Here is a 13,018-nt window from a genome sequence, read left to right as displayed (position 1 = left end):
ATCTCTCATTGCAGAGACTCCTAAAGTCTCTCTAGGCTCTGTTCGATTTTGCATGAGTCTTGGGGAAGATGGTCTCGACCTTTGAAGCAGTACAATTTGCTGGGTTTCATTTTAGGGTGTTCTAGATGGAGTCCTTATTAAAATGGAACAAGTCACACCATAACTTGTCCAATCAGGTTGTCTCCAAAGGCACTTCAGTCATTACTCTAATGGCTCTAAGTTTACAACCTCAATAAAGATCATCCCTTTCGTCACCAATTGTAACTGGACAATCATGATAACAAATGCCAGCCTTCAGGGTTGTGGTACTGTTAGACTTCAGTATAGTCAGCAGGGCCTGTGCTTTACATCAGTGTTCTGGAACTGAGAGCAGTGTTAAACATTTTAGTGAGAGCACAGCCTCCATCTCCAAGTTCTCTTCCCTGTTGGTATAAACATCACTGACCATGCTGTAACATTTTGTTCTGCCCAACTCCTGATCTTGTTTGGTTTTGCCATCGCAAAGAAACTGTTTCTCTCTGATGGTTGATATGTCACTGCTGTGGCAATGTCTGACTGAACCTTAACAGGCTTTCATTGCAACAGTATGTTTAGCACAATTTTAGTTCTAGCACATTTATTGGGAGTCTGTCTGCTGCTTTAGACCAAAGACCCTGAAACCAAAAAAGTGACAACTCCCAGCCTTTGGTCACAGTTGTCCAGTCTCAAATGACAGACTGCTCTTGTTGAGGTTGTCTACTCTTAGCCACCAAAGGAGCTAGTTGTGCTTCTGTGGAGACCATGTGATGAATTGGCAGTTCAAATGATTGTGAAACTTGTTCTGTTTTTATATAAACTTAATCTGGACCACTCGAATGTAACTGTCAAATGTTGAAATCCTCTCCCTAACTTTTTTTTTTTTTTTTTTTTTTATGCCTAAATGAAGAGATCATTTGAGAGCTAATACACTCGTTGAGCAGACTAATAGTTATTTTGTCTTGACTAAGGCAAGATGTCATGTGTGGAACAGCAGACTCGGGAGGACACGTCTCTGGATAGGAAATAGATTGGATAAGTAATAGTTGGAATTCTGTGTGTGTGTCTCTCTTGCACACACGCCTAAAATAAGGCTTGGGACCCTCCTTGGTCAAGAGATTATCCAGATTAGAAATGAAGGTCACTGCACTGAATTCCAGTAGAGCAGCAGTGATCACCGTAATCTTCGTGTCCACCGGCGATGCTGATCATGGCAATCTATCTGGCTTTTGAACCAAGAAACGGTTTGAATATAACCCCTGTTCCCTTCTGGTCTGCTGGTACTGGGATTCCTGTAGAGCCCTGCATCTTAATAGGTCTCTAGCCTGTGGAGATCAGAAATCTGTTTTTCTCTATAATCTATACCTATGATGCCTGTCTATGAATCTGATCTTGATCTGAATCACTGATGCCTGTAGAGAAGCACCACAGGAGCACATGTGTGGTCGGAAGGTTGTCCTCCACAAGGGGCAGCGGACAGTCTCTTTTTTGAGGTTTTGCTTCAGTGTGTAAAAACCGAAACTTGGGACCCTTCAATTTTTTATATTTGTCTTTATTTTCACAAAAGGGGAAGTGACCAGAGTGTACAGTGTGCAGACCTCACAAAGCTGAATTCTAGCTCAAATGAGCCCGGGATCCTGAACTGCTTCACTCAATATTTGGACACCCCTGTTCAACTAAGTTTACTGGATTACAACAAGACTCTGATGTTTCAGAGCCTTAGCTGGGAAGGTTGAATAGATAAACCAGTTAAGGTTTCCTCATATTTAGAAAGGATTAAGACTGACCCCTCCAGGCTTCGGGTCTAAACTGGCTTATTGAGTGTAGTCTTCACTGGGCCAAAGGATTTGGATGAAATGCCTTGCTCAATGAAATATATTGGAGGTTTTTTTTTTTTGCCAGATCAGTGGTCCCCTGCCAGTGTGACTTGCTCTCCACCTTGCATGCTGCACATAAAGCATTAGTCTGATAAACCCGGAGGTAAATTTGGGTTACATTTTGAACACTTATGAGGCGTTGGATGCTTCTCCTCCAGAATTAACCCTGAAGTTGCTCCGTTTATCAGATATAGCCGATAATTAAAATATTGTAGCTGCAATACACAAAACAAAAGCTAAGCGATTCCTGCAAAAAAAACACACCAGCAAGAGTTTGGAGGCCGAAAACCTCACTCTACTTTCCCCAAAAAAGAGAGAGGAGGAACAGTGGCTTGCACATCCTGTGTCTGACAGTTTAGGCGGGCTCTCCTCTGTGTGGAAAGGCTGCCAAGGAGGAGGAGCTAGTCTGTCTAGGGTTTAGTCTGTTGAACCCTGAGGTATATTTGAGTTAGATTTTGAACACTTTAAGATGTAACAGATGCCTATTCTCCAGATTAACTTTTTAACACACATAACAGATAAATGATTATGGAGTGGGGGAAGCTAAGAGGCACCAAAGACGGTACCTTCTCAGCCCACTCCTGGAATATCCTGCAGACAAGTGGTTTGAAAGCTGCTGGCCACATTGACGGTGAATAGGTTAAATGAAGAAAATAAAATCATTTGCTGCCAGAGGCAGACAGAGAGAGAACCCTACTCTTGTGGGCACTCAGAAAAAGTTCCCTGGAAGGGCAGGAATATCGGTCATAGTGATGAAAGTTTTTAAAGTGCCAATCTGCTGCCTGCACGTTCTATACCCCATTGTAGGTGCCCAACTCCATAGGATGTAAGAGAAAAATACCTATATTTCTAAATGTAAGGTACATTAATGTATACTAGCTAAGGTTTAATTTTATAAAAACAGTCGTAAGGATCTTGTTTATACTATTATGGCCAACGAAGTTTAAATCGCTTTACCTTGGAGCAAAATGTGTACACAGAATAAAGAGTCAGAGTATGCAACAATAGAGGAAACTACTTGTCTGGTAACTGAGGGCAAACCACTGCTGCTTAGGAATTGCTACTGTAATAATGATGATTTGCGTATTAGGATGTCCAGTGTACTGTATCTAAAGGATTCTCCTTAACACAAGAGTTTTAAATGTCATTATTTACCAATTGTCGCTGACTGTTGCCTGTTTTATAGGAGTGCTCAGATAGCTGACCTGCAACAAAAGTTGCTGGATGCCGACAGTGAGGAGGAGCGAGTTAAACGGAGATGGGAAACGATCACTAATATTATGGAAGCAAAGTGTGCTCTAAAGTACTTAATGGTAGAGGTAGGTTGTTTAGAGTGTTTCAGCATCATATGTTAGAAAGTTTGATTTGTTTCCATGCAGCATATGATTGAGCTGCTTTATAATGTGTTTTTTCCCACACAATGCTTTCTAGCTGGTCTCTGCCAAAGTTCAAGTTAGTAAACTGGAAAGCAGTCTGAAGCAGAACAGGGCTCACTCTGCTGATCTGCAAAAGACTATCTTTGAGGAAAGAAATCATATGGCTGAAATGGAGACTGAGCACCAGAGCCAACTTGTGGAGCTTGAACAGCAGCACCAGGAAAAGGTATCTTTTATGTTTTATCTGAACCATAACTGCCTTCTCCACCAGCTTAATTGTAATCATTGCTGTCCGCATTCAAAACATTTCACAACATCAACTAGGACAATGAGGATTGCGTTTACCGCAGTTGAGAATGCTTTATAAACATTGTTTTATTTGGTCACGTCTTTGCAGTAACTGCAAGATTCATAATCCAATACCTTTTTTTTATTTTTTTTTTAGAGATTTGTAGTTTTATCAACATCCCTTTTCTCCTGTTCTGTAGATACTTTACTTGCTTAGCCAATTAAATCAGAAAAAGCCGATCGCACCAATGGTGGAAGAGCCGCCTGAAGATAAAGTAACGGAGAAAGAGAAACAGCTGTTGGAGAGGCTGAAGTTCCAGGTATATATCGCATACATATTTTAGTTCAGCTTTTCATGTTTTGTATTGGTGATATTCTATGTCTGCATTTTTGTTCTCCAAGTATCCCCCAAGGATGATGTTGGGTTATATAGATGTGTCCTTAAGCCTTATCTGCGCATTCTTAGGGATATGTGTTTGTAGATTGTGTATTAATCCATTCCATGAATGAAGTCTTTAGAGTACATCAAAATGCGCACTTTTGTGGTGCTTGGCAGGACTTTTTTCTTTGCATTTAATGAATCCTGCAAGTGCCCATCTCCTCCCTTCACAGGAATTTGCAAATATAGGCTTATAGTACGTGTCTGTAAACGAAGTTCAGAATTCAACTTGTTTTTTATACAGATTGCCCTATTAAATGTTTGACCATTCAAAGTGTATTTAATTTCATGTCCAACCACTCTCCTTCACATTGTTTGAAGACGGCACCGTTAATTTGCTATGCTCCGTTTTAGTCTCCCCATAGCTAGGGGAGGAGTGGGTTCTTTATTTGCATAATCTATCAAGACTACATGGCAAGAGTACTGAATATTGTCTGGTGTACCTGGGCGTACCTTATTCCTATGAATGCTGCAAATGTTTCCATTTCTTTTTCTAAGGATGAGGAAATCGAGAAAATGAAGGAGCTCTGTGAGAAAAACCAACAACTCGGCCAGGAAAATGATTTGTACAAACAGGTGAGTGAAAAAATTACTGAGTGAATGTCGAGCTACAGGCATGGTTTGGTTGGCATAGTCCTTAATGCTGGCAAGTTAGGGCACATGTTTTACATGGGTCTAAATATATGCGAGCGTTCATCTGTTTTTGGTTTTGGCTTATTGTAAAGAAAAAATAAAGTTGATCAGGGAATAGAAATTAAGTTTCATAATCTACTGTATAACATTTTCGTTGCTTAGTAACAGGATCACTCTTAAGTAATTATTGGTCCCGACATTAAGCTTATATTCATCATCATCATTTATTTATATAGCACCACTAATTCCGCAGCGCTGTACAGAGAACTCATTCACATCAGTCCCTGCCCCATTGGAGCTTAGTCTAAATTCCCTACTAAAGACACACACACACACACACACACACACACACACACACACACACACACACACACACACACACACCCCGAGAGGATGGGACTAGGGTTAATATTGTTTTGCAATGCTCTTGTGTAGATCACTTATCAGCAGAATGTTGCATCTCTCATATGATTTTGTTTTTTGTTTAGAAACTGGCTCTTCTTCAAGTGGCAAGTGGGAAAAAAATGTATAAAGCAGCATCTGAAATATGCGTGATAAGCTCCCCAGATTCTCCCTTTGATTTTGTTCCCCCAAAGGTAAAACACTGTGTACAACTAGTTTTTCTCAATTTATAAGTGAAAAGGACAGTGAATTGTAACACATCTTGTTTTTCAGCCCAGAAATATGCGCCGAACAACTGCGAGAGCTGCCACAGTGATCTTGGAGGACTTATTATCTGAATCTGAAGAGTCTGGAGAGGATACAAGCGACAAAAACTGGATACCTGGTCAAAATGTCAAACAGTCAAAGAAACCACTAAGTGGGGTGAGTAGAGGAAAAATGTTGTGACATTCCTTTCAGGCTCCTATTTGATTTTACATTCGATTTAATCTGAAATGTTTGCCTGAGAGTGGGCTTAGAGAAAATGTAAGTTGTTTATATTATTTTGTGCCACTCTTGCTTTTTGCAACAGTGTTCTTGTAAAGCTCGTTGTGGAAATAAAATGTGCCGGTGTAGGAAAAGCAAGCAGAACTGCACAGAGGATTGTTTCTGTGACCCTTCCAAATGCCGCAACAGAGACAACTTCTCGGTGAGTCTGCTCTGCACAGATATTGCTGTTTGCATTTCCAGTAATAACCATAACCAGAAGTGTTTTGCACATTTCTTGATGGTTTGTGTTAGAATGGAGTAAAATTTGCAGAAATATAAATAAGAACCATTATTTTCTGTTCTGTTTAGAAAATGTTTGTGGAGGAAGGGGAACTGTTGGAGGATGTTTGTTTGTTCCCTTGTCTTTTTCGATATACTCTGTCTTGAAAAAGGTGATCATATTCGCCATTACTCTCTCCTAATTCTCCTTGATCTCTCGGCTGCATTTGACACCGTTGACCACTCTCTTCTCATACAAACACTGCAATCCCTAGGTCTTCAAGACACAGTTCTATCCTGGTTCTCATCTTACCTCTCTAATCGCTCTTTCACTGTTAATTTCTCTGGAGCCACCTCTGCTCCGCTTCCCCTATCAGTTGGAGTACCACAAGGCTCGGTGCTAGGTCCTCTGCTGTTCTCTATCTATACCGCTTCTCTTGGAAATCTAATAAGTTCCTTTGGCTTTCAGTATCATCTCTATGCGGATGATACCCAAATCTATCTATCCTCTCCTGATATCTCGACATCTGTGTTGTCCCGTGTAACTGACTGTCTTTCTGCCATTTCATCTTGGATGGCCTCTCGTCAACTCAAACTTAATCTTTCTAAAACAGTTAATAATATTCCCACCCGCCAACAAGAGCATACCTGACATTTCTATCTCTGTTGATAACATGACCATAAATCCCACCCCACAAGCTCGCTGCCTAGGTGTAATCCTTGATTCACGCCTATCCTTTGTTCCCCACATTGACTCTATATCTAAATCATGTTACATACATCTAAAGAACATTTCCAGAATCCGCACATATCTCACACAAGACACTGCTAAAACCTTAATTCATGCACTAATCATCTCCCGCATTGACTATTGCAATTCCCTCCTTACTGGTCTTCCCAAAAACAGACTCAAACCCCTAAAATCTATTTTACATGCTTCGGCAAGACTGATTTTCCTTGCAAATAGCTATTCCTCTGTTGAATCACTCTGTATGTCTCTACACTGGCTGCCTGTCTTCTACCGAATCCAATATAAAATACTTTTACTAACCTACAAGGCCATCAACAAAGCTGCACCAACATACATCTCCTCTCTTGTCTCAAAATATCTCCCAACTCGGCAACTCCGTTCTGCAAAAGATCTGCGTCACTCATCCACCCTCATTACATCCTCCCATTCCCGGTTACAGGACTTTTTTCGGGCTGCACCCACTTTATGGAACTCTCTCCCTCGCACAATAAGACTCTCCTCTGTTCTACAAACTTTCAAGCGTTCTCTGAAAACCTACCTATTCAGACAAGCTTATAATATTCCTCAACCACCATCTTAACCTCACTACCTTTAGCCTGTTACACAATTTCACACAAGACAACTACCCCCGGAATAACATTGTTGTGTGACAGGATCATTTAGCTTATGAGTCACCCTACCTTTGCAGTCTGGCTGGGCCAAGATGCAAAATGTATACTTAACCTCATGTGTCAATCTCCCATTGTCCCATAGATTGTAAGCTTGCGAGCAGGGCCTTCTCACCTCTTTGTCTGTTTTACCCAGTTTGTTTATTAGTTTATTACGTTTGTCCCCAATTGTAAAGCGCTACGGAATATGTTGGCGCTATATAAATAAATGATGATGATGATGATGATATTCATTCTTTTCTTTGATCAAACTTTTTCTGTTTTTTCTTTTTCTTTTTCTGGTAAAGAAGCAAAGCCTCCAACATGAGTCTTCCAACCTAGTGGAAACTTTCTTCCTAGCTTACACTTAATTTACTATTGTCACCTGCACTGAATCAATTGAGTAAAAAGACCTTTCAATTAGTGAATGTAGCTTATTGAAGAAACAATTTTAGGGGCAGAGCATTTTCTACTGGGTGAAATGTCTTTTATTGGGTAGTGCAGAGCTTGTCATTACAACATAAAGCACAGTGTGGTTTAAACATGAGCACGTTTTTAGGCATTTCAGCTTAATTTGGAAAACTTATGCCTGCATGCAATAAAGCACACTCTTCAACTCATTTAGGATGATGGAAATAGTGAGGATCAGTCCCGGGATTCTGAGAACTCCATAAAGATAGACTACCCTGGTGATGTGACTGCTGGAGGATCTTTTTTCACACCTCCCTGCATCACCCCCACTAAAAAGGTATGTCAAAAGGGTACTTTTACAGATACTTGGAAGGTGGAATAGTTGTATGTTTTTAGCGGATGTGTAGCAAATCCAGTTGCAAAATATCATCTTTGCTGTGCTCTTTATAGCTGTCCACCCATAATGTCTACCTGCCCCACCTGCCTTTCCTGGTTGATTGATGACCCTACATGCTTCACTGCACACTCTTTTCCATCATTTATCCAGTCTTGTTTTGTTCAGGAATGATGAGCCCACGCAATGTTTTATTAAGTGGTATTGACAACATTGACCAACAAAATATTACTGTGTTGATGCTGTTCAGGTTTATTCATAAAGTCGAGAGATTGCTTTAGTGGTAATAATAACAAACGTGTAGGTGTTTAAGGGTAGTCACTACATGAAAAGCATTTTTAGGTTCACTTCAAAAGTGGATCAGCTAGTTTAGAAATACAGACTAACTCCATTCTTTACTTTATCTTTTAAGGTGCTGCGTGAGATTAGTGATATAGGCCAGGTGCTGTCTATGAAGCTACAGCGCAAACCAAGCATTGCCCCTGGAGCTCCATCTGCTGTCGACTTACAAGAAAACCAGAATTCCATTTTGAAGAAAAAAAAGAAAGCTTTGTGTAACAGTAATACCAGCTTCTTCTCTGGCTGCTCGCCAATCACAGAGGACGAATAACCTTGCCCGTATCTTATTGTGGAAAAGTCCGCTAGAGACTATTGTAGTAACAGTCTGCATAGCACTAAACTGGTAACATCCAAGAAACTGTTATCATGTTTAGTATCATGTCGGTTGTTTTAATAGAAATACACTTGGACAACTAACTGTAACAAACTTTGTAAATATTTATGTGTGTGTATGTATGTGTTATGTCAGCGTTGTGTTCTGCACTTAGAAATCCTTGGAACAACAATGAATTCTAAAATGGAAAACACAAAAATGTTGCAGTACACCTGCCAAAGGTGTTGGAACTGTGAAGTCTTAAACTACTCTAGTCTCAGCATAGATGTGTACAGAACAGTGACCTTTTCCTAGACTACAATAAGTTCTTTCAGGTAGTTGTGGGTCCTGCTATAAAAATTGATTTAATGAATTTCTCTCTTAGGCCTAGTTTAATTTTATGTAAAATCTAAAAATCAGTGTTTTTAATGTGTAAGCGTACTATGTTTTTAAATTGTTTGTGTTACTAATAAAATTAAATGTGCAAATGTTTTGCCATTTTGCACCACGATTCTCGTTCACCTTCCAGAATTCATGTTTACAAGGATCAAGTTAGTAACACGTTGAGATGCTATAGATTATTCAATAAATGTTATTTAATGGTTTTTATTGAACTTGAATTTTCTGTAGTTTTACTGAACAGGTTAAGCACACATTAGTTCTTCCATTTAATCATTTTTTTTTTCTCATTCATTCAATCTGGGTGACAATGCTACCATGGGCTGTATGAGGGCGCATGGAGTTAACTAACTACACTTTCTGACTCCTCCCCTCTGCAGACCTCAGTGTAGTTTAAGTTCCCAAGGAGTGGGCTGATACTGTAATGCTCTGCAGTACTTGTTGCAATAGTTTGTTTTCTTAATTTTATTCTTAGTTTCTCTATCTCTAGAATAGTCAGAGGTAATTGTGCTGCAGGCAGCAAATTTACCTATTGGCTTAGTTTTTCCGTCTAACTTAATTTCAGTTTTACAGTCTGCTTTGCAGACTCTCTGACAGCTGTTTACATGTGTGTGACTGTCTGTCTCTGTTCTTTTAATAACAAGTCCGACACTGTCGGTAGGCAGATATTGCTGGAACACTGCAGGAAGGGCAGAAATGTTGATGGGAGATACAAAGATCCCCGCTGAAGCGGAGGGGGAACTTGGATCCCCAGTCCAAAAGGAGATTGGGACGAGGAGGAAAAGGAGTTTATAGTTGCAGGGGAGCCTGCTTAATGCTAAAAGTGGGCTCCAGAAAGGAAGCACCACATAATGGCTGCATTTGGAAGGTCATAGATAAGTGTGGGGCAAAATACTACTGACAAATGACAGGATCCTGTGCGGCACTATAAAGCCACAACTGTCAAAATGTTTTCTCACTCTTCCTCATCAATCCTGCTCCTCACTGAAGCCAATGCTATTAGGTAAGCTAAGTACCTCACTGGGGACATGTTTCTACATTCAGAAGTATTCCTGTAACCTATTTTCACTACATATCAGAGTTTTGCTATAAGGCACTGTTGTGGGGCTTCTAGACAGGGATAGATGCTTCTGATGAAACGGCACCTGCCGAGAAACGCGTTAAGCAGTTTACTATTGATTTCATATTTTGGACAATATATGCTTTTTAATTTTTGGTACATACCAACCCCGGGGTTTTTTCATGCTCAGCAGCGCTTGGAGAATGATAGAATAAGATCGGCTCACGAGTGGAGTTACTTGTGATCACTTTGCCTAACAACATCAGCTATATGCTAATCGTGAAGATCGGGAAATGACCACGCCGAACATCTAGCACAAGGTATTCCCTCCTACAGAGAAGTAACGCTGCAAGCGCTTCGAGGGAGACGCACCAGATCAGCTTGTGAGTAGAGACATTGTGCTACATTACTAAGGAGAGGCAGTTGTACACCTATTACGAAGGCTCACAACAGACCACGCTGAACTTTCAGTATAAGGCATTCCCGCTTAATAGAGATAATGCTTTAAGTGATAGTGATCACTATATCTTGTCTCTATGAGACGCTACACTGTCACTTCCTAAGTGGATGACAGAAGGGAATAGCGCTTCACAGCAGGTGTGTTGTATATACACACGGGTTCCTCCATTATAGCTCAAAAGGCATATATGTTGGTGTGAGTTTTTCCATATGAACAGTGGATCATGCTGAATAAAACATAATAACAAAGGAACTCCTTGTTCATAGCGAATTGTTACCATCTTGTAGCTATACAACCCTGTTTGGAGTTCATGTTATCATCTAATTGGCCCGATTGGAGCTGAGTGAACACTAAAGGACTTTATCCACACTACGAGGTGCTTGCTCTTATGAACATTTATGCTGCAACTAATATAGCACTTTCTCTATATAACTAAATAAGAATAGAGAGTGCATTTTCATCTGCCAAGAATTTTTTCTATCAGCGCTTCTATCTATACTGATATTTTATACAGCTGCATTTGCATACGATTCCACATTGATGCTATATATTTTTATGTGTTTCTTGGGGTTGTTTATGGCCATAAACCATTGTGTATTTATTGTGCATTTATATTAATTTTATTAAATACTTTGTGTGGTTCACCTAGCGCTTTTTTCTATTTTTTTGTTTGTATTTCTACATATGGGTTTGGAGCCCATTATTAAGCTGCTGGTGCCCATTCTTTAGGTCGTATTAGCGCCCAGTTGTGTATACATATATATATATATATATATATATATATATATATATATATATATATATATATATATATATATATATATATATATATATATATATATATATATATATATATGGGATAGAACATATCTTTTATCGTACAGCAGTACTGTGTGTGATGATTGCCTGCAAACTTTGTAAATATTTATGTGTGTCTGTAAATTATTACCTTGCTAAACATTTTAACTTTGACAAGAGGAAGACTGCCCAGGTTAAATTGTATTCGTGCTCCAACTGTACAGCCAAGCTTCCAGTCCGACTGTCAGACCAGGGGGCAGTTTGTGCACAGTGTGAAGGGACGGGCATGAAGATGGGAACACCACACAGATTGTTGGGGAATCAATGTGGGTGGCCACTCTGGAAGTCAGTCACTATGCTGAGCCAGCTCATTAAACTGCAGGCATTGAGTACAGCTTCTTCTGGGGCCCCGAATGTAGCTTCTGCATCAGCGGCATCAACAGAAATCACCCCGATACCTGAGGTATGGGAGGGGCAGGCCAGCTACTCACTATCCCCAGGCGGAACCTGCCTGGTCATCTACTTTAGGGAAACTCGTAAACAGATTTAATCGGTTTCTGGATTTTTGCAGGCACCAAATGCCAGGCGTCACAAATCTCACTGCCTTCTCTCTGTTTCAGATGCTGAGGGATCTTTGGTGCAGGAAGGGGAACTGGTGGAGGATTCTGACTCTCCAGTTCTGAAACTGGGTTGAAACTTCTAGGAACTAAGGTAAACCGGACTCTGTTCTGGTGGTCTGTCAGTCCTTGGATTATTTTTTTTTTAGAAATGGAAGACCAGATATCTTCTGAAAAAAGTCTTTTTAAGCGTAAGAAAAGCAAGACTTTGTTTTCCATCATCAGCGGAATTAACTGAGAAAGATGAATCCCCTTGGAAACAGCCATATCGGAAATTTTCTGTTTCCTGCAGACTTGTTAAGCTCTACCCTTTGCAGGAACAAGAGGTGGCGCGCTGGGAGCAACCATCACAGTGGCTGGATTGACTTGGCACACCACCTTGCCAGTCTCTGGGTTCTGCGGTTCTTCAGGGCGCCACGGACAGGAAAATGTATTCCTCAAGGCTATATTCCTAGCAGGAGGGACCTCATTTCGACCCATGTGGTCATCTTAGGTTGCCAGAGCCATGGAATCTTGAGCTGATAAATTATCTGTGCAGTTTCAGGACTCAAAATTGCTACCACTGGCACTACGTTTGAAGGAAGCATCTTTATGAGGCTCCATTTTGTCCTCTGTCTGTAGCTGTGATTTGCGGCTAGGAGGACCCTCTGGCTTCTTACCTGGGACATGGATGTGGAGTCTAAGTCCATAGAAGCACTTATGTACTTTGGATCGGTTCTTTTCAAACCGGAATTGGATAACATGATATGCCAGGCAACTGGTGGCAAGAGCACCTTTCTTCTGGTCAATGTGCCTGGACCACACTGATTTGGTTCCTTTTTGCCACCCAGATGCCAGTCTGCTACCAGAGGCAGATCCCTTACTACTTGGGATCACTCCTACAAGGGTAGAGGTTCCCATTGTACAAGATGTTCGGCATCCAAATCACCGGCAGTGTGCGGTGTCCTCGTAAGACAGTTGTGTCTTGGGGATTATGTCAAGAGACTACATCATAGTACTAATTCACTCAGTCGCCCTCCAATACCACCTCTATGCTGCTGATACCCAAATCT

At 40.6% G+C, this 13,018-nt stretch overlaps 1 protein-coding gene across 1 annotated transcript in view; it reads left to right on the top strand.

Annotated features, from left to right (window-relative positions):
* The window catches only part of KIF4A (kinesin family member 4A), a 40,730-nt gene extending 31,484 nt beyond the window's left edge, over positions 1-9,246 (top strand). Inside the window, exons 23-31 of the mRNA XM_075184505.1 lie at positions 3,079-3,211; positions 3,324-3,494; positions 3,757-3,876; positions 4,494-4,571; positions 5,117-5,224; positions 5,304-5,453; positions 5,602-5,718; positions 7,801-7,923; positions 8,393-9,246. Coding sequence (XP_075040606.1) covers positions 3,079-3,211; positions 3,324-3,494; positions 3,757-3,876; positions 4,494-4,571; positions 5,117-5,224; positions 5,304-5,453; positions 5,602-5,718; positions 7,801-7,923; positions 8,393-8,590 — 1,198 coding nt within the window. The 3' untranslated portion in view covers positions 8,591-9,246. The remainder of the gene's footprint in view (positions 1-3,078; positions 3,212-3,323; positions 3,495-3,756; positions 3,877-4,493; positions 4,572-5,116; positions 5,225-5,303; positions 5,454-5,601; positions 5,719-7,800; positions 7,924-8,392) is intronic.
* Positions 9,247-13,018: the final 3,772 nt, after the last annotated feature.

Source organism: Mixophyes fleayi, chromosome 9, assembly GCF_038048845.1.
Source record: "Mixophyes fleayi isolate aMixFle1 chromosome 9, aMixFle1.hap1, whole genome shotgun sequence".
NCBI lineage: Eukaryota > Metazoa > Chordata > Amphibia > Anura > Limnodynastidae > Mixophyes > Mixophyes fleayi.
This window is presented reverse-complemented; position numbering and strand designations above follow the sequence as displayed.